Source organism: Tasmannia lanceolata, unplaced genomic scaffold (genome assembly GCF_043159265.1).
Source record: "Tasmannia lanceolata isolate RefF3 unplaced genomic scaffold, GAP_Taslan_0.1 ptg000037l, whole genome shotgun sequence".
Lineage (NCBI taxonomy): Eukaryota > Viridiplantae > Streptophyta > Magnoliopsida > Canellales > Winteraceae > Tasmannia > Tasmannia lanceolata.
Genome location: NW_027518714.1, coordinates 20,930,868 through 20,949,931, shown reverse-complemented (window position 1 = coordinate 20,949,931; position 19,064 = coordinate 20,930,868). Strand labels below are relative to the sequence as shown.

The 19,064-nt window shown below is 44.5% G+C and overlaps 1 protein-coding gene across 9 annotated transcripts in view; it reads left to right on the top strand.

Moving 5' to 3' along the window:
• LOC143862360 (protein VAC14 homolog) overlaps window positions 1-19,064 on the top strand; it is a 190,984-nt gene that overhangs the window by 95,899 nt on the left and 76,021 nt on the right. For 7 of the 9 annotated variants that reach the window (XM_077373392.1, XM_077373390.1, XM_077373393.1 and 4 more), the window contains one exon: window positions 9,815-10,078. In XM_077373392.1, the coding sequence (XP_077229507.1) occupies window positions 9,815-10,063 (249 nt within the window). In that variant the 3' untranslated portion in view covers window positions 10,064-10,078. Of the gene's footprint in view, window positions 1-9,814; window positions 10,079-19,064 lie in introns of those variants that run through there. The other 2 variants (XM_077373395.1, XM_077373396.1) reach the window with 1 other exon arrangement.

Sequence of the window (19,064 nt, the reverse complement as noted above, 5' to 3'; positions counted from 1 at the left end):
AGTTATTCCATTTGGCTTTGGCATCATCATAATCGTCCATTTCAAAGGTTGCTTCAAATTCCCGGTCCGAGGAGAGAGTGGGCGAGTGGAATTCGATCTTGGCTGGCTTTGTTTCAAGGGGTTTTGCAAAGAGGTTCTTCCATGGGGCGTTTTGGAGGTTAGAGCCAGAGTTTTGGTTTTGGAGAACTAGGTTGGCTTTTAAAATGGGTGGGTGGGAAGGGTCAACAAAAAGCTGAGTTTGGGATGACGTCACCAGAGGGGAATTTTGAATTTCAAAAGATGTGCCACAGTGGGTTACCTCAAGGGGTTTTTTTGAATTTTGAACTGGGGGGAATGGCGGGAATCTAGAATCTTTTTGAAAGATCCACCTTGATCTGCATAGGGGGTTTGGCGCCCAATTCCTACTTTTGAAAGGATCTCAAATTTGCCGGCATTCACTAACCTTGGGTTACCATCAGGAGTTAGGTTAAGGTTAGAGTTGGGTGAGTCTGGATCGGTCAAGGGTTTTGTTGGTTCAAGGCCATTAGAGGGAAGGGTTAAGGAAGAAAGGGGAGGCGAATCTTTCGCCATACCCAAAGAGGATGAGCAAGGAAGGAAGAGATCAAGGGTCGGAGGAGGCGGGGGGGGGGATGCATGTGTGCCATTTCCTCTTTACAGGGTGCAAGTTGATGGGCCCACCCTATGACTGATCCAAGGGCTAGGAATGTTTTTTTTCTTTGAAAAGAAGGTGTGATTTCTTGCTTAAAGAAGCTATTAGCACTGTTAAGTGCCTATGTGCCAATGGCACATGCACACTTAAGTGGCATTTCATTTCATTTGGTTAGTAAGACATCTCATTTACATTTCATTTGTAAATGGGGGATCTATAAATACCTTTCCTCCCCTTACTTTTCATTTTAGATCTTGTTTTTTTTTTTCATTTGAACTTGGAAGAGAGCTTTTCAAAGAAGAAACTGGTGTGTTTCTTGTGGTGGTTAAATCCTGTGAATAAGGTCTTTGGAGCTGGAACCCTAAGCTTCTTCTTCTTGTTTCTACCTTGATTTGGCAAGGTTTTCTTCATGAAACAGAGTCTGACCGTCTCTTCGTTCAGATTCATAGCATTCCATTTCAGATTTGCAAGCAATAGAGGTGAAAATTACTAATATGAATAGCACAGATCTAGGGAGTTCTGGACATCATGGGTCTCCTCCCCTATAAAAGCGCACCTACGCACTCAAGCAACGGGATTGAACCTAATCTTTCTCCATCTCGCTGGTAACTTATCTTGGCCTTCACTCCTTCTCAATGTCCATTATCTGTGTAGCCCATCTCGGACTTGAGTGTCGAAGTGGCCGCCCGGAGCCACAACCCCAGACCCACTGATGCTTTTTCTGTGAGCGCAGGATCACAGGCTCGACCCAGCTAGTACGTGCAGTCGGATTTTGGGCACCATCAGATTGGTGCCATCCGTGGGACCCGATGCCAAAATTGAAAGCTTCGAAGGCTCCATCTCAAACTCAACCAAACGATTGAATAGCAACGAGAAGCCAGACCAACCTTTAGAAACCGGAGAAATGGTTGTCTCCAGTGATGTTCCAGTCACCATGACGGTGCTCAATCAACTTGCTCAACAATTTGGAGATGTCACTAACTCCTTCCAGCGAGTGTTGCGGAGACTTCCTCCAATGGCAGTTCCACCTCCAACCACCACTCCTCCCAATGTCGACACCCCTTCCCCCGACATTGCAGAAGAGCGTGGGTCATCCGCAATCCCCGGAGCAGGATATTTCACCGTCATCGGCAAGGATCGGCGTCGATCACAAGCCCGCTGTTGAATCTCAGCCAAACAGCCCAAACGAACCATCCCAGAAGACGTGATAAACCGGCGGAACCGATACTTGCGAACTTCGCTCGTCAAGAACAACCTCAAGCTCAGAAAACTCCAACCCGGAATGATCGTCAGATGGAGGGCTCCACCATCGTCGCTGACCTTCAGCACTAGATAAAAGAACTCCAACAGCAGATGAAAACACCATGCGACCCGGACCTCTTGGCTGAGTGGGACAGCGAGGTCGCTTCTCCCTTTGTTCCAAGAATCACCAACGCCACCATCGCCACAAATTTCGATATGCCTTGATTGGATCTATACGATGGGGCGACCGATCCAATGGAATTCCTCTGAACTTACTGACGGGCAATGGTGCTCCGAAACGCAACCGATGCAACGATGGGCAAAGCCTTGTCCGCGTATCTAAAGAAAGATGTGAGCAACTGGTACAGCCGGTTGAAGCCCAACTCCATCGAAACGTTCCATGAACTCGGGAAAGAATTCGCTACCTATTTTGTGAATAGTCGGCTCCGACAGAAACCAGCGGACACCCTCCTGGCTTTAAGACAAGGACGTGATGAAACCCTCCTGATGCTCATCAGCCGGTTCCGCTCAGAGCTTCATCAAATCAAGGAACCTAATTTCGACATGGGCAGCCCCGCCCTTCGACACGCCATTCGGGATCGCAATATGAAAGTTTCCTTGAACGTTAATCCCCCGCATGACCTCCAAGAGCTCATGGCCATTGCCGACTGTTACATCAACAATGAAGAATCGTTCGCCATGGAGAGAGAACTGGAAATCGCTCGAGGGGGAGAAAAACAAAAAGACGAATCAAGGTCGGGTCCGAACCACAAGCAAGGACGACATAACGATCGACCGAGTCATCGAGCCCCGGTCCCACCCTTTGAAAGTGTCAACTACACCCCTTTGAATACCATAGTATCCAACATCTTATACGAAATTTGAGACAGAGAGCCGATACAATGGCCTGCAAAGATGAGAAATACAGGGAAAAAGCATAACACCAGCAAGTACTGCCACTACCACCGGGACCATGGTCATACCACCGACAGTTGCTTCCACCTCAAAACAAGATCGAAAGACTCGCATGGCTCAGTTGAATCGATCGGTACCTCCAGAATCCACCCAAGAACCACTAGCAACCCAAATCCGAGGTCCACCGATCCTCGGACGAACGTCGCTCCCCCGGTCGACGACGTTGTCCAGAGCACAAGGCAGAAAGCAGCCGCTAAAGATCACCAGATCAGGGGATGGAAGCGCCCAAAATAGCCGGAAACATTGACACCATCTATGGCGGCCTCGCCTTAGGAGGACCAACCGAGGAAGGATGTGCAATCTACGCCGGACAAATCAACTCCGTGGAGACCCCATCAAAGAAACCACGGTCGGAACTAAAAGTTGATCTACCCATCACTTTCACCGCAAAGGATTACGAGGACATCCAACTCCCCCATGACGATGCTGTGGCAGTCCGCCTTGCCATCGCCAATCACAACGTTGGCAGAATCTTAATAGACACCGGAAACTCCGTCAACGTGTTAGACGAAATGCACATTTATAAGGACCGCCTAGAACCAGTCAATTGGTCCATCTTCGGATTCTCTGGAGGAAAAATCAAGATACCGGTGATGTTCGGGACCTACCCCACCCAGAGGACTGTCATGCAGACTTTCTTGGTGGTGCGCGTACCTTCAACCTACAACGCGATCATCGGCATACCCGCACTGAACGAACTCGGGGCAGTGGTCTCCACTGCCCACCTAAAATTGAAATTTCCAACGAGGCACGGGGTCGGGGAAGTCCGAGGCGACCAAGATAAGGCCCGAGTGTGCTACGCTAGCCTACTGAAAAAGAAGAAAGCCGCCAAAGAATCTTTCTCCATAGGCGGGACCAACCCTCGAATCGAGATGACGAGGGGAGAACCAGTAGAAGAACTCTCCAAAATCCCCCTTTTCCCAGAATCAGAAGATCGGACAGTCCAGATTGGGTCCCTCCTATCAAGTAAGGCTAGGACCGACCTTGTGGATTTTTTGAAGGCTAATTCGAATGTTTTTGCCTAATCCGCTTCAGACATGCAGGGAATCCCCTCCGATGTTGCAGTTCACAAATTAAATGTAGATCCGAACTCCAGACCCGTTAAGCTATAAAATGCAATTTCGCCACAGAAAGGCAAAAACACATCAAGGAAGTAGACAACCTCCTCAGTGCCGGGTTTATTAGAGAAATCCGATACCCGGAATGGCTCGCCAACGGCGTAATGGTGAAAAAATCGAGTGGGAAATGGCGAATCTACATCGACTTCCTCAGCAAGGCTTGCCCAAAGTACTGTTATCTGCTCCCCCGGATTGAGCACCTCATCGACGCTACTGCAGGACATGAAATGTTGAGCTTTATGTACGCTTTCTCCGGATACAATCAGATCCAGATGTTCGGTCCCGATATCCCAAAAACCTCATTCGCACTGACCAAGGATTGTTTTGTTATGAGGTCATGCCTTCCGGCCTAAAAAATGCAGGAGCCACGTATCAACGTCTCTTCAACAAGATTTTTACAAATCAAATCGGACGAAACATGGAAGTTTACATCGATGACATGCTCGTGAAAAGCCTTGAAGCCAGGAACCATATTTCTGACCTCGAAGAAGCCTTTGTCGTACTCCGCCGGAACCAAATGAAATTAAACCCCTCAAAATGCGCCTTTGGGGTTACCTCCGGCAAGTTCCTCGACTTCATGGTTAGTCAGCGAGGAATCGAGGCCAACCTAGAAAAGATCAAGGCAATCTTGGAGATGACCCCCCTAGAAGGAGTTAGGGAAGTCCAAAGACTCATAATAGGAAGGATCGCTGCTCTCAGCCGATTCATGTCCAAATCTGTCGAGCGATGTTTACCCTTCTTCAAAACTCTCAGAAGAGTCAAAGATTTCTATTGGACAAGTGACTGTCAAACGGCCTTCAAGCAACTGAAAGCCTACCTTCAAACCCCTCCATTACTCTCCAAGCCAGTACCGGGAGAGAGCCTATACCTCTATCTTGCTATAAGTCAAGCTGCAGTAAGCTCGATGCTTGTCCGACAAGAGTGCAAAACAGAGCAGCCCATCTACTACGTCAATAGAGTACTCCATGACGCAGAGACTCAGTACCAAGAGATAGAAAAGTTTACAGCTAATGAGATAAGAACCCGAACGGATGGAATTTTTGCACCCGTAGGAAACGTCTCAGTATAATCCACCCCAAATGTTTGAGTGTAGCCTCTTGCAACCAAGTGTGCTTTCAAACTCTCAACTGTACAATCTGACAAATACTTTACTTAGAACACCCATCGATAGCCAACAATCTGAGCACATGACAAAAGCGGAACCAACTGCCAAGTGCCATTGGAATGAAGGGCATCCATGGCGGCACACCAACCTGGGTGAGCTAATGCTTCTGCAACAAATTTAGGCACAACAACCGAATACAAAGCAAAGAGAAAGGTCTAATAGGAAACAAACTGAGAAATAAGATATCCAACCGTCAGTGAATGAGCCCGAGAAGCAACTGGAGAATTAACAACAACGAAATCAAAAGGAAAGACAGATAACTGATTACGTGAGGTTAGGGCTGGCAACGGGGCGGGGCGGGGCCGGATGTTGCATTCCCCGTCCCCGTCCCCACTTCGGGGATCGCAAGGAATCCCCGCCCCGCCCCCGCCCCACGGGGAATACCTGATCCCCATCCCCATCCCCGCCCCCACACAAAAACCCTCACCTCAAAAAAAACTTTTTAACGCCCATAAAGAAGAAAAAGACAAGCCGTGTTTGTGCACTTATCAAAATATGGTAGTGCCAATATCACTAGCATAAAAGAAATATTTACTGTTAACAAAAAAACACTAAAACTGTACTAAAGTAAGAGGATATTGATAATGCCTTGCATATGAAAACGGGGCTGGGTGGGCGGGTCCATCTCCACCCCCCTCGCCGCTTCGGGGAATTTTTTAAGTCCCCGTCCCCGCCCCCGCCCAATCCCCGCTCCAAGTCGGGGAATCCCTACCCCGTGCGGGGCGGGGTGGGTCCCCGTTTTCACGGGTGAAATTGCCAGCCCTACGTGAGGTAGACCTGTCAGACTGGGAAGGCCGTTGGGCATGAGGTAGGTGCATCTTGTGACTCTGCCAAATCCTGGAAGGGCCATGAGTATAAACCTGCAGTTGAGAAGGCAAGGCATACAAAGAGGAAGAAGGAATGGGAAGAGGTAGACTGGTGTCACAAACGAAATCAGTCTCTCAGTCAGAAAAGTAAGACGCAGTCTCAAAGAAGGTAACATCAACAGAAACAAAGACCTTGCGTAAGGTTGGACTATAACACTTATGCCCCTTGTGAGGTTGTCGGTAAGCAAGGGAAACACATTTTTCTGCACGAAGATCTAACTTGTCTAGACCAGGGGATAATTTTTGAACAAAACACGGGATTAAAGGAAAGGGGCTAGCAGAAGGATGAAGTACTGAGAGTGGAATTTGATTATCCAACACAAAAGAAGGTAGGTGATGACTAAGGAAGCAAGCAATGAGCACATCATCACTTCAATAGGTTTTAGGGAACTAAAACCTACATCTGAAACATGAGAGAACAAGCTGTACCAAGAAGGTATCGAAGATTTCTCTCCGCCAATCCATTTTACTGGGAGGTATACGCACATGAGGACTGGTGAAGGATATCCCGCAACTCTAAGAAGGATTGAAACCCATCACAAGTAGAATAGTATTCCCTGTAATTATCAGTAAGCAAACATCTTATTGAACATTGACATTGATTGCGAATGTCATAATAAAAAGCATTGAACATTGACATTGATTGCGAATGTCATAATATAAAGGAAGAAATGTAGAGAAAACCTTTGAATGATCTTTCATTAAAAACAACCATGCCATTCTTGAATAATCATGATAAAAAATAATAAAGTACTTAAACCAACCAAAGATAAAATTTGACAGGGACCCCATATATATCAGAATGACTAGCTCAAGTCAAAAGGACGAGACACTGGACTAACTACTTTGGAGGGAAAAGACACCCTGTGGTGTTTTTGTCGTTCACAGGACTCACACTCAAACAAACTAACTGGACTTAAAAGTAAGACCGACTTTCAAAGCTTCTCAACTGAAGGGTGGCCCAAAAGGCAATGCATTGAAAGGAATCAACAAAGCTTTGTAGGGATGCACTTTCCTTGTTCTGATCGAGGTAATAAAGACCATCCACCTCACGACCCAAACCAATCTCCCCCCCAACCTTCAAATCTTGAAAAACACAAAAAGGAAAGAAAGAAACATAACAATGCAGGTATTTAGTTAACTGAACAGAAAGTAAATTAAAAGGAAATTTGGATACACAAAGGACAGAAGAAGGTAATGAAAGACTTGAATGCGTGGAAGCTACACCTATTCTTGAGACAGGATATGTAGTCCATTTAGCCAAGGTAACACTATGAGTGGTGAAGAATATAACCGAAAGGAAGAAAGTATATCAGATTTGCCGGTCATATGATTGGATGCTCTTGAATTGATAAACCATGACCCAGAAGCAGTAAGGAAATAAGAGGAAGTGTGGCGGCTGGCTACTTGCCTTTGAACTTAGACGTCAAAAACTCATCGTACTCGGCACAAGAGACCACTAGAGAATTTCCTTGCTCAGCCTGTCGAGATGATGCTGCACTAAGCTCTCAGTTGCAGCAACTGAAGCATGATTGGCATATCAAGAAGGCTGTAACTCCATATGCAGATCATAGCAATATTCGACAGAGTGACCCTCCAGGCCTCCATATAGCAGTGAGTGTAAAAGCGGGTTCCACTACCACTAGTCCCACGGCCTTTCCCTGAATTACGGTCACCTCCACGTCCATGATGACCTCTACCATGGGCAGATCGATCACTACAATCACTAAATTGGGCAGCTAGGGCCTATCACTCAACAGAAGGCTCACTCGATTCCTCAACTCTCAGATACCTATGTTCTTGAGAAAATACCTCATCAAGGAAGGAAAGAGACTCTAACCCGATAATTTGCTGATGTATAGGGAGAAATGCTGGCCCAAAAGTATCCAGAAACTGAACAACACGCAAATCCTGCTGATTCTTGGCCAAGACAGCGGCATCGATAGTGAATTGCAAGTACATAGCATAAAGTCACATAATCAGAAATGGAATTGTCTCCACGCTTCAAATTCTGGAGTTTTGATTACACGTCACAGATCCTAGTCAAGTTATTTACTCCTGAATATAAGGTTTCAACTCGCTTCCAAATGTCTTTGGACGATCTGGGTGCAACTCGGGTTGGGTTTAGGCCAACCCGACCCCACCCTTTTTTCTAATCCAAACCCGACCCAACCCAATTTCCATCCCAACGTGGTTCAATCCGAGCCGAGCCGAGCAACCCATTTTTCCGACCCGAACCCTACTCAACCCGAGTTCAACCCGACCAACCCGAAATTTTAAGTTTACAAAAAAAGATTTTCATAAAAAATGTCAGGTTGAACTCGGGTCGGGTTGCTCAAACCCTCAACCTGAACCCAACCCAAACTCAACTAAGGTTTGGAAAACTCAACCCGAACCCGACCCGAACTCAACCTGACTTTTTTTTTCGGGTTGAACTTGCCCCGAGTTACACCCCTACGATCTGAGAGATACATCATGGGACCAGCAACTTTGGGTTCCATACGATTCTAAAGAAGAGTCTTGATCACAGCATCTTCCTATGTCCACTTCCCATACGACTCATCCTCCTATCAGGTGGTCCTCTTCGATATACTCAACCTTTCCTCAGGCAGGGAGAAAGGTTTTAACAGCCATTCGCCATGGAAGATAATTCGATCCATCCAATTTAATGGATGCCATTTGAATATTCTGAATCTCCATAGTTGATGAACCAGTAGAGGCATCCATAAACTTGCTGCCCTCAAATAATCACAAGTCACCAGTCACAACCAGTCACAACTGACACCAAAAAAGAATCATTGGAGTCACTCCATAGAACGAATCCAGAGAGAGAGAGATGTTGATAGGGGATGCTGAGCCTCCTATTCATAAGGACACCAACACAACACCATTCGAAATGATCAACGCACCAAAAAAACTCTATATCCAAACTTCTAGGGCCAAAAAAAGAATGTATAGACAAATCAGAGACTTACAACATCAAAATATCGGTGTCTGAGGCTTACATCATCAAGACGATGAAGTTGACGGTGACTGGCGACAATAGACTCACTATTTACTGCCTTCAGACAAGCCTAGAAAACTAGGGTAACTGTTCACGTGAACAGTGCAACAGTATTGTTCATACGGTATTGTTCATGTAGACAGTAACTTTTTTTTGAAGTTTGGAAGAAAAAAAGTGAAAGCGGGAGAAAAGAAAAAGAGGCCATGTTGATGAAACCCAAGGGCTCTGATACCATGTTGATGACGGAGGAGAAAAGTTGAGAGAGAGAGAGAGAGAGAGAGAGAAGTTAAGAGTAAAAAATCAGCCCTCTCACAAAATATGATGTATATATACTAGGGTTGTACAATGAGACTAAAATACCCTTAGACGGGCACAACTACTTAACCCTTCCGACATATTTCAATAGTTTACAAACTTATTAAAATTGATTCTGGTATAAAAAATTATATACAGCTTAAATCAAAACCTTGGAATTACTCGATGCAGTTTACCTTGAAGTTCTTTGAATGCAGAATATCTTCCAGTGATCCACTCTTTTGCTGGTCTTATCTGCTGTAGTATTTTCTTTTCAGCATTAATCGATTTTTTTCATATGTTACTTTAACCTGCAGGATATCATAAGTTTGAAAGTCACAGCTCAGTAAACTGGTTTATGATTTAGTAATTTTAGTAGAATGCTTTTTATGCTATATCATGCAGTACGTAGTGTTCCTTTTTCTTTAGTTTTTCTGTTTATATCACCCTGTTGTGGGTTTGATGGGTTTTCTTACACGAGTCTTTATGGTACTGTTATAGCTCCGTGGGGTTTCTACCTTCATGCAAGAAATGCTTGAAACAGCATCAATCTTGAAAGGGGCTACCGATAGGTCACTGATAATTATCGATGAGTTGGGCCGTGGTACATCAACTTATGATGGCTTTGGTCTCTCTCTCTCTCTCTCTCTCTCTCTCTCTCTCATGTACTTGCGTTATTTCTTAAATGGCAAATGCACCACCTGTATTTTTTTTTATCGAGCAAAAAACTACATTTTATATCTTAAATAATAACACTACCATCTTTTGTGCTGTTAAGTGTTGCATGTTCTTTAGTAGCTCCATCTATCATTTTACGTTGCAGATCATGTATTACAGTCCTCATTTATCATTGCATAAGATTGTATTATTATTTCGTATTTTCCTTGCTTTTAGATACATAAGTTATATTCCATTGTTTTCTGTCTATTGTACTTCCAATCTTTCTATGTCTGCATAATTTTTAACTATATATCAGTTATTTTACTGTTGTACTATGATATTTATTTTTGTGGGGTAAATCTAGGACTGCATATATTCTGGGTTTTTCTCCTTGGTGGTGTAATTTAGGACTGCAAAGAAGTTGAGGAACGAAACTCAACATCCTTCGAAGAATCACTAGTTATATTTACTATAAGAATTTACCACAGGCTTGATACATGAACTTGTTCTTTAGTACTTCCTGTCAAGTTGGGGTATATGTTCTGTTCATCGGTTGATTTTTAGAGAGACAAGAATGAAAAGATGAGCTCAATCAATACTAGTCACAAATAAGAATGGAAGCTGAAGAAGAATAGGGCTAATCCTTTCACATGAAAATGGAGAATGAGAAGTCAAGTTCCTCTACTTGTCTCTCCTTATATTTATAATAAATTATTGAGCCAATTACAAGAATACCCTTTTTTCATGCATTGAAGTTGTATGGATACACTTGTTTACAAAATGTTAACAGAGAGATTGGAGAATGAAAAGTTATGTGTTAGGTCTTTTCCCTAACACACACACACACACACACACACACACATATATATGAAAATAATATGAAAAGACTATAATGCCCTTAGGCTACATAAGCTTATTCTAACACTCCCCCTCAAGCTGGAGTATGAATGTCATACATGCCTAGCTTGTTACATAAATCACTCAATCGAACTCCATTCAACGGCTTGGTAAACATGTCTGCAATCTGATCATTCGTTCGAGTGAACTCGGTTTGAATTTGAGCTGTCCGAATCCTATGACGAATAAAGTGACAATCCACTTCTATATGCTTAGTTCGTTCCTGAAATACCAGATTCATAGCTATGTGAATGGCTGACTTGTTGTCCTAGGAGAGGGACGCAGGTGAGGAGTATGAGAATCCAATCTCTGACATAAACGATCGTAGCCAAATTAATTCACAGCTTGTGTAAGCCATAACCCTGTATTCTTCTTCTCACTGGATCGTGATACAACGTCTTGCTTCTTGCTTTTCCAAGAAACTAGATTTCCACTTATGAAGGTACAATAGCCATTAGTAGATCACCGCTCAGCAAGAGATCCGACCCAGTCTGCTTCAGAGTATCCCTCAATTCTCAAATGGTTATGCTTCCGGAAGAGAAGACCCTTTCCCGGGAGCTTTCTTTAGATACTTCACTATCTGAATCACTGCTGACCAATGTGATGTCCGAAGCGCACTCATATACTGGCTAACCACACCAACAACATATGCAATGTCCGGACGAGTGACTGTGAGATAGATCAACCGTCCTACTAACCGTCTGTATCGACCAGGATCTTCTAGTGGCTCCCCCTGATCATGTGAAAGCTTGACATTCGGATTCATAGACGTGCAGGTTTTGCCCCAAGAAGACCTGTTTCTTCTAAAATATCAAGTACATACTTCCTTTGGGACAAAGATAGCCCCTTTTGTGAAAATGCCACTTCAATGCCTAAGAAGTATCTCAGAACACCAAGGTCTTTTGTGCTAAATTCATTCTGAAGGAAATCTTTGAGGCATTGTATTCCTGCTTTGTCATTCCCTGTAATAACAATGTCATCAACGTATACAACCAGGAGAATCAGACCATCCTTGCTTCGAGAGCTGAACACAGAATGGTCTACAGCACATTGTTTCATACCAAATCGTAGGATGGCCTCACTGAATCTCCCAAACCAAGCATGAGGAGATTGTTTTAGACCATAAATCTCCTTTCTTAGCTTACAGACGGTATGCTGCAACTCCCCCTGAGCAACAAACCCTGGTGGTTGCTCCATATACTCCTCCTGCAAATCACCATGGAGGAACGCATTCTTGATATCCAACTGATATAGTGGCCAAGACTGATTCACGACCAAAGAAATCAATACACGGATGGACGAAATCTTTGCCACTGGAGAGAATGTCTCAACATAATCAATCCCATAAATCTGAGTAAAGCCCTTTGCAACAAGACGGGCTTTTAACCTCTCAACAGAGCCATCAGGTAGGTATTTGACGATGAACACCCACTTACATCCGATTACCTAAGCACCAGGAGGAAGGGAAACCAACTGCCATGTCTGATTTTTAGTCAAGGCATCCATCTCAGCCTCCATAGCTGCCTGCCATCCTGAATCAAGCATAGCCTCTCGAGCAGAGCGAGGAATAAAAATCGATGACAAAGATGAGATAAATGCGGTATACAAAGGAGATAACCGAGCATAACTTACCACATCAGAAATAGGGTGATGAGTGGTACGAGAACGAGTACGGCTCGCAATGGAGGCATCAGGAGAGTCATCAACCTGAGCATCATCATCAGAGGATGAGGGTAAAGACGGACCTGCTTGCTGAGAGAAGATGGCAGGACATGAAGGCTCAACTGAAGTAGTAAAACACTTGCGAGTATATAACTGTACGGGACGCTGAACCTGATCCGGTGGCAAACTTGGAACCGGGACCTGATCTGGTGGCAAACTTGGAACCGGAACCGGCAATGGCAACGGAGGAGGAGATACCGATAAAGAAGAGGAAGCAGGAAAATAGGGAGTATCCTAAAAAAAATAGACATCAGCACTGATAAATGTGCGGCGAAGCTGGGGACTGTAGCATCGGTAACCCTTCTGGGTTTGTGAATAACCCAGGAAAACACACTTGATTGCCCTTGGGGCCAATTTATCAAGTCCTGGGGTGAGATCCTGAACAAAGCAAACAGACCCAAACACCTTGGGAGGTAACGAAAACGGATCCCTAGAAGGGTGTAACACCGAAAAAGGGGACCGATTGCTAAGAACTGAAGAGGGTAGACGATTAGCCAGAAAGCAGGCTGTAAGCATAGCGTCAGCCCAAAAAGGTTTGGGAACATGCATCTGATACAGAATGGAGCGAGCTATATCTACAAGATACCGTATTTTTCGCTCGGCAACACCATTCTGTTGTGAAGTGTGGGCACAAGACGACTGATGAATAATTCCACGACTAGAAAGAAACTCCTGAAAACCTTGCCGATCAGAAAAATACTCACAGGCATTATCAGTACGTAAACATTTGAGAGAACAAGAGTATTGATTTGTAATTTCAGCATAAAATAAACAAAATGTAGAAAACACCTCTGAACGATCCTTTATTATATAAAGCCAGGTCATCCTGGAAAAATCATCAACAAAAATAACAAAGTACTTCCCACCTAACATAGAAGGAGTACGACATGGACCCCAAACATTAGAATGCACTAACTCAAAAGGACTATTGACACAACTAACAGAACGAGATGGGTAGGAAACACGATGATGTTTTCCATACTGACAGGACTCACAATGAAACTGACTAATAACACCAGAAACAACTGGAGAACGCTGCAGACTCTCATAAGAAGGATGTCCGAGTCGGCAGTGCCACATAAAGGAATCTGCTGAGGTACTAAACGCCGTGGGAGTGATAGCATCATCCAGGTAGTAGAGGCCAGCTGTCTCATGCCCCGAGCCAATCTTCTTCCCAGTCGCAAGGTCCTGAAAAACACAATAAGACGGAAAGAATGTTACTGAATAGTTAGGTGATTAGTAAGCTAACTAACAGAAAGCAGATTGCAGGGAAAAGTAGGAACAGAGAGTACAGATAATAAGGATAAGTGGGATGTGGCTGTAACAGTCCCAGTGCTTGAAATAGGACATCGAGTCCCATTGGCCAAGGTGACCGTCTTAGTAGGAGCAAAAGAAGTAAAAGAACTAAGAAGTGTATTGTTACCGGTCATATGATGAGAGGCACCAGAATCAATGAGCCAGGAATCGGAGTGGCTAATGGAGCAAGATGAGTTGCTACCTTCTGTGGCAAGTTGAGCTGCCGGTTGTTTCCCTTTCTCCTGTAGGCGCAAAAGTGACTCATACTCAGTCTGAGAGACGACCATGGTGTTTGAGGTAGCAGAAGTAGGTGCAGCAGGTGTCTCAGAAGCGAAGTCGGCGGCTCGAGTGGGACGCAGCTCGGGATGTAGATCGTAATAGAAATCAATAGTGTGACCTCCATGTCACAACGAGTGCAATAACTGGAGCCACGACCCCCAGAAGTACGGCCTCCCCCTGAATCTCGGCCAAAGCCACGGCCCTGTCCGCGACTACCACGACCCCGATCACGAGCGCCCCGAAAGGAACCAGACTGGGCAGCAAAGGCAGACTGATCGCCAGCAGACTGATCGCCAGCAACAGAGATAGCCGTATCGATACGTAGAGCGCGTTGAACACGAGAAAAGATCTCATTCAAAGATGGGAGCGAGCCTAACCTAAGGATCTGATGGCGAAGAGGGACAAACTCAGGCCTTAAGCCATCCAAAAAACGAGTAGTACGGAGCTCATTCTTCTGTTGAGCCAATACTGTAAGGTCGGTGGACGGTGGATGATAAATATGAATCTGCTCACAGACACCAACAAAGTCCGAATAGTACTCAGCGACGGTCTTATCGCCACGCGAGATTCGAAAGAAGTCACTGTAAACATCAGTAATCCGCGTGAGATTGTTGCTGCCGGAATAGAGTGTCTCAGCACGCAACCAGACTGCCCGGGATGTATCCAGAAATAGCATGTGGCTCGCAATCTTTGGCTCCATACTTTGACAGAGAAGAGATTGGAACTGGGGCATCCTCCTGACTCCACTTATCATACCCAACATCTTTCGGATTCGGAGCATCTGTAGTAATGAAACGTAACTTGCCCTGACCTCGCAGATAGAGAAACAGAACAACTCCAGGTAGGGTAATTAGCACCATCCAACTTAATGGATGTCATAGAGGTCACCGGGAACAGAACTGAACCAGTGGCAAAAGCTGATGGCAAGGCCATAATAAACACCAAAAAAAAAAAAAAAAGGATGTCGGTGAAGCAGACCGAACAACACACACCACAACATTCACAAACACCCAAAGAAAGGTAGCCAAATATAGGCAAGCAAATCACCACAAAGACAAACAATCAGAGGGAAAAACCACAAACATTCAGCGGAGGAAGGACTCTGAAAGAATAAGCACGAAGCCCCATACTTGTGGAACTACAACGAAACATAGAGACAAAGCTCAAGTCATGTTTACAGAAAGGACGTAAATCCCCTCGCGTGGGGGAAAAGAAAGAAAATTTTCGGTGAGGGCTTACCTGGAAACCCAGGAATTGGGGGGGGGGGGGTGCTGCAAATCAAAATTCTAGAAGCAAATTTTTTTTTCCCGTGAAAGTTATATATGTCTGGGAGGGGCGAGCGGCAGGAAGAAGTACATCTTCCCAACTTTTAGATACATAATTTATATTCCATTCTTTTCTGTCGATTGCACTTCTAATCATTCTTATTTCCGGCTGTAGACACCCCATTTTAACCGAACCCTAAACCATCATTTTGAATAAAAATTCCATCAAATAGATGAATTAGTGTCCCAAATTTCACCCTAGAGTAGGTTAGGATCCCAAGTAGGTCCCTGTAAAATTTCATCGAAATCGGACAAAATTTGCCTAATAGGATGAGTCGAGTTAGAATTATAGTGCAAAAGGTTAGTAAAATATCTTGTAACCCAGCCAGTTTTTACACTCGAGCTAGGAAGGGGTTGAATCATACATCTTGGGGGTTGTCCAGTAAGAAAAAGGACAAAAGACAAGAAATAAATATCTCATGCAGGGAGTGTCCAGTAACTAAAAGGGGGTAGATCATTTAACATAATTTTTCATTAAACATCTTGTGGACCACCCTCATGGGGCCAAAAACAAACTAAATTCACCAAAGGGGGGGTGTCTACTGTTAAGAAGAGGGGATGAAATATTTGTGATTTCTATAAATAGAGAGCACAGCTCTCTCATTGGGGGGATTTTCTCATTCTCGTTGGAAAATTAGGACAGAGTGAGAGAGAGAGAGAAAGAGAGAGAAACCCTAGCTTTTTTCCCTTCTTCATCTTCTTCGATCGTTTTCCGGTTGATATTCCGGCCAGATCTCTTCTCCGGCGAGCTCAAACTTATGCAGATTCCTAAGATCATCTTATGCTTCGATTATCTTCCATTTAAACCTATGTCAGATCTAATTTTTCACCTACTTGAATCCCTAACTCATTCTAAACCCTAGATCAATCTACTGTAAAGCTTAGATTTCATCTTCATCTCCATGTTGAAGATGATCAACAATGAGGATTTATAAATATAGGATACGGGTACGTTGGGCCTTCGGAGGGTGCGGGTACGCCCTCATCCTCCCAATGATGTTTGGGTGCGTACCCGGTACACACCCAGGGAGTACCTAGGCGCACCCGCACCCAATACGCACCCGACACTGGTGCGTGGGCCTCCGGAGAGTTCCCGTGCTTCATAGTTTTTCATGTCTCTTCGTGTTGTCTGGCTTTATGCCTTATCTCTTCGTGTTGTCTTGATATTGTCCTCCTTGTCTTGTCTTCTCCGGGCTCATGTAGTTTCGCCCAAGGGGGAGTGTTGTTGTGCTCCCTAGTCAGCTTTGTCTTCTCAGCTTTATGCCTTATCCCCTTTTATCCGAGCAATGGCTTCGATGGATATGGCTTCCATATCCATCGTTGGCCCAGCTCTTACAGGTGACTGTCTTTTCCCGTCAACCTCTCTTTTCCAGGCGATGGTGTTCCCATCGTTGGTCGGCTCCTCTTTAGACGACAAGCCGACAATGTTCATGACGTCGACCCTGTCTGCAGATAATGGTTTCCCCATCGTTGGTTGGTTATCTTCTCCCTCCTTGTCTGGACGATGGCTTCCATATCCATAATTGGTCGACTATCTTACTGGCGACAGTCTTTTCCCGTCGACCTCTCGTTTCCGGACAATGGTTTTCCCATTGTTGTTCGGCTCTTTTCAAGCGACGGTGTTCATACCGTCGACCTAGTCTCCAGACGATGGTGTCCCCATTGTTGGTTGGTTTATCTTTTTCCTCATTTTCTTCCTGTCTTCAGGTGACGATGTTCATGTCGTCGACCTAGTTGCCAGACGATGATTCCCCCATCGTTGGTTGGTTATCCTTTTTTTTTCTCTCTTTATCCCTTCACTCCAAGCGATGATTTTCCCGCCGACCTTGTCTCCGATGATTTCCCCATCGGTTGTTATCCTCTCACTTGGCGTTGTGCTGCTTCGTTGATGTTCGTTGTGCGCACTTTTGGTGTGCCCCTTTTGCTTGCTGGATTGTATTTGTTCCTTGCATGGCGCCTCGATTGCTCGTGATATGCAGATCTGTTCGCCGTGCTCTCCTTCAGGGGGGGCCCTGTTTGATCGCTCTTGCTGTTTTGCTACTTTAGGGGAGCTGCTCTTTTTAATGGTCATTGATCTTGATGCTGTTATTGTAGCCGCTGCTACCCTTTTTAGTATTATGCTTTCATTAAATATTCACCACACCAGCTTGAGGAGTGTTATACCAAGCTGGATGTGTATGGGCTTATTGTACTCTTTTGATGTGTTGTCTTTTTATTGTACTTTTTAGTTGTAGTTTTTTGTAGCAAGCTGGAGCTTTATAGTATATACACTCCAACTTGAGGGGGAGTGTTGAATAACATGTATTAGGGGTAGTTTAGTCATTACTTATAGTGTAGAGGGTATTGTAGTCATTGTACATTGTTGTCCTAGTTTGGGCCTATATATACATCATTTAGATGTGGAGCTCCCTAGTGGAGACTCTCCATCCTTCACTTCTCTTCTTTATCCAGTCTGGAGGGTCCAGATGCGGTTTAAATACATTCAAACACATCAATGTTTACCCTGCTTGAACCTAAGCTTACCTGAAAGTCCTTTTGGTGTATTTTAGGCCCAAGTTTGTAGAGAAACAGAAAAATAAAAATAAAATGATGGAGTCTTAGACCCCACTAGACTGAAAACTCGCAAGGGCAGTCTAGGCAAAAGTTAGGGTTATTCACCCGCTAAGCTGAAAACCCGGAAGGGCAGCTTAGGCAAAAATTAGGGTGCAGAGCCTGCTAGATAGAAAATCTGCAAGGGCAGACAGTCCGGCAAAATATAAGGCATACGGTCCGCCAAATCGAAACCTAGAAAGGCAATTTGGTCATGGTACACTCATGTATTTCTATTAAGAGAGAAGAAAGGTACAAAGACAAATATGCCCTTAGTCATTCTACATATTTTAACACTCCCCCTCAAGCTCGAATGCATATATCATGCATTCCTAGCTTGTTACAAATATCACTTAGCTTTACTCAACGACTATGTAAATATATCAGTCAGCTGATCCACAAATCGAGGGAACATTGTGCATATCTCCCCCTTTTGGATTCTCTGACGAATAAAATGACACTCCACCTCAATATGTTTCGTTCGTCCATGGAAGACTGGATTGGTAGCAATATGGATTGAAGCCTTGTTATCACTGTTAAAGTATAAAAGATAAATAACGCCTTTCTGCAACATCTTAAGCTTTGGAGAAGTTGGTAAGTTAACATGGTATCAGAGCCAAAGGTCTCGAGTTCAAACCTCCCTGATAGCAAAAATCCACATGCGATGGTCGGCCCAAAGTGGGACCACATGTGCCACGTGTTTGCCAAGTGGGCCACACGTGCGGGGGAGTGTTAAAGTATAAAAGATAAATAATGAATTTCTCCAACAGCTCAAGCTTTTGGAGAAGTTGTAAGTTAACAATCACAATACAACTGAGAAGGCGAAGAAGGAATAATACCAATCTCAGACAAAAGTGAACGCAGCCAGATGAGTTCTGTACTCGTGTGGGCCATGGCCCTGTATTCGATTTCCGCATTGGACTTGGCTATGACGTCTTGTTTCTTGGTTCGCCACGACACAAAGTTACCTCCTACAAGTGTGC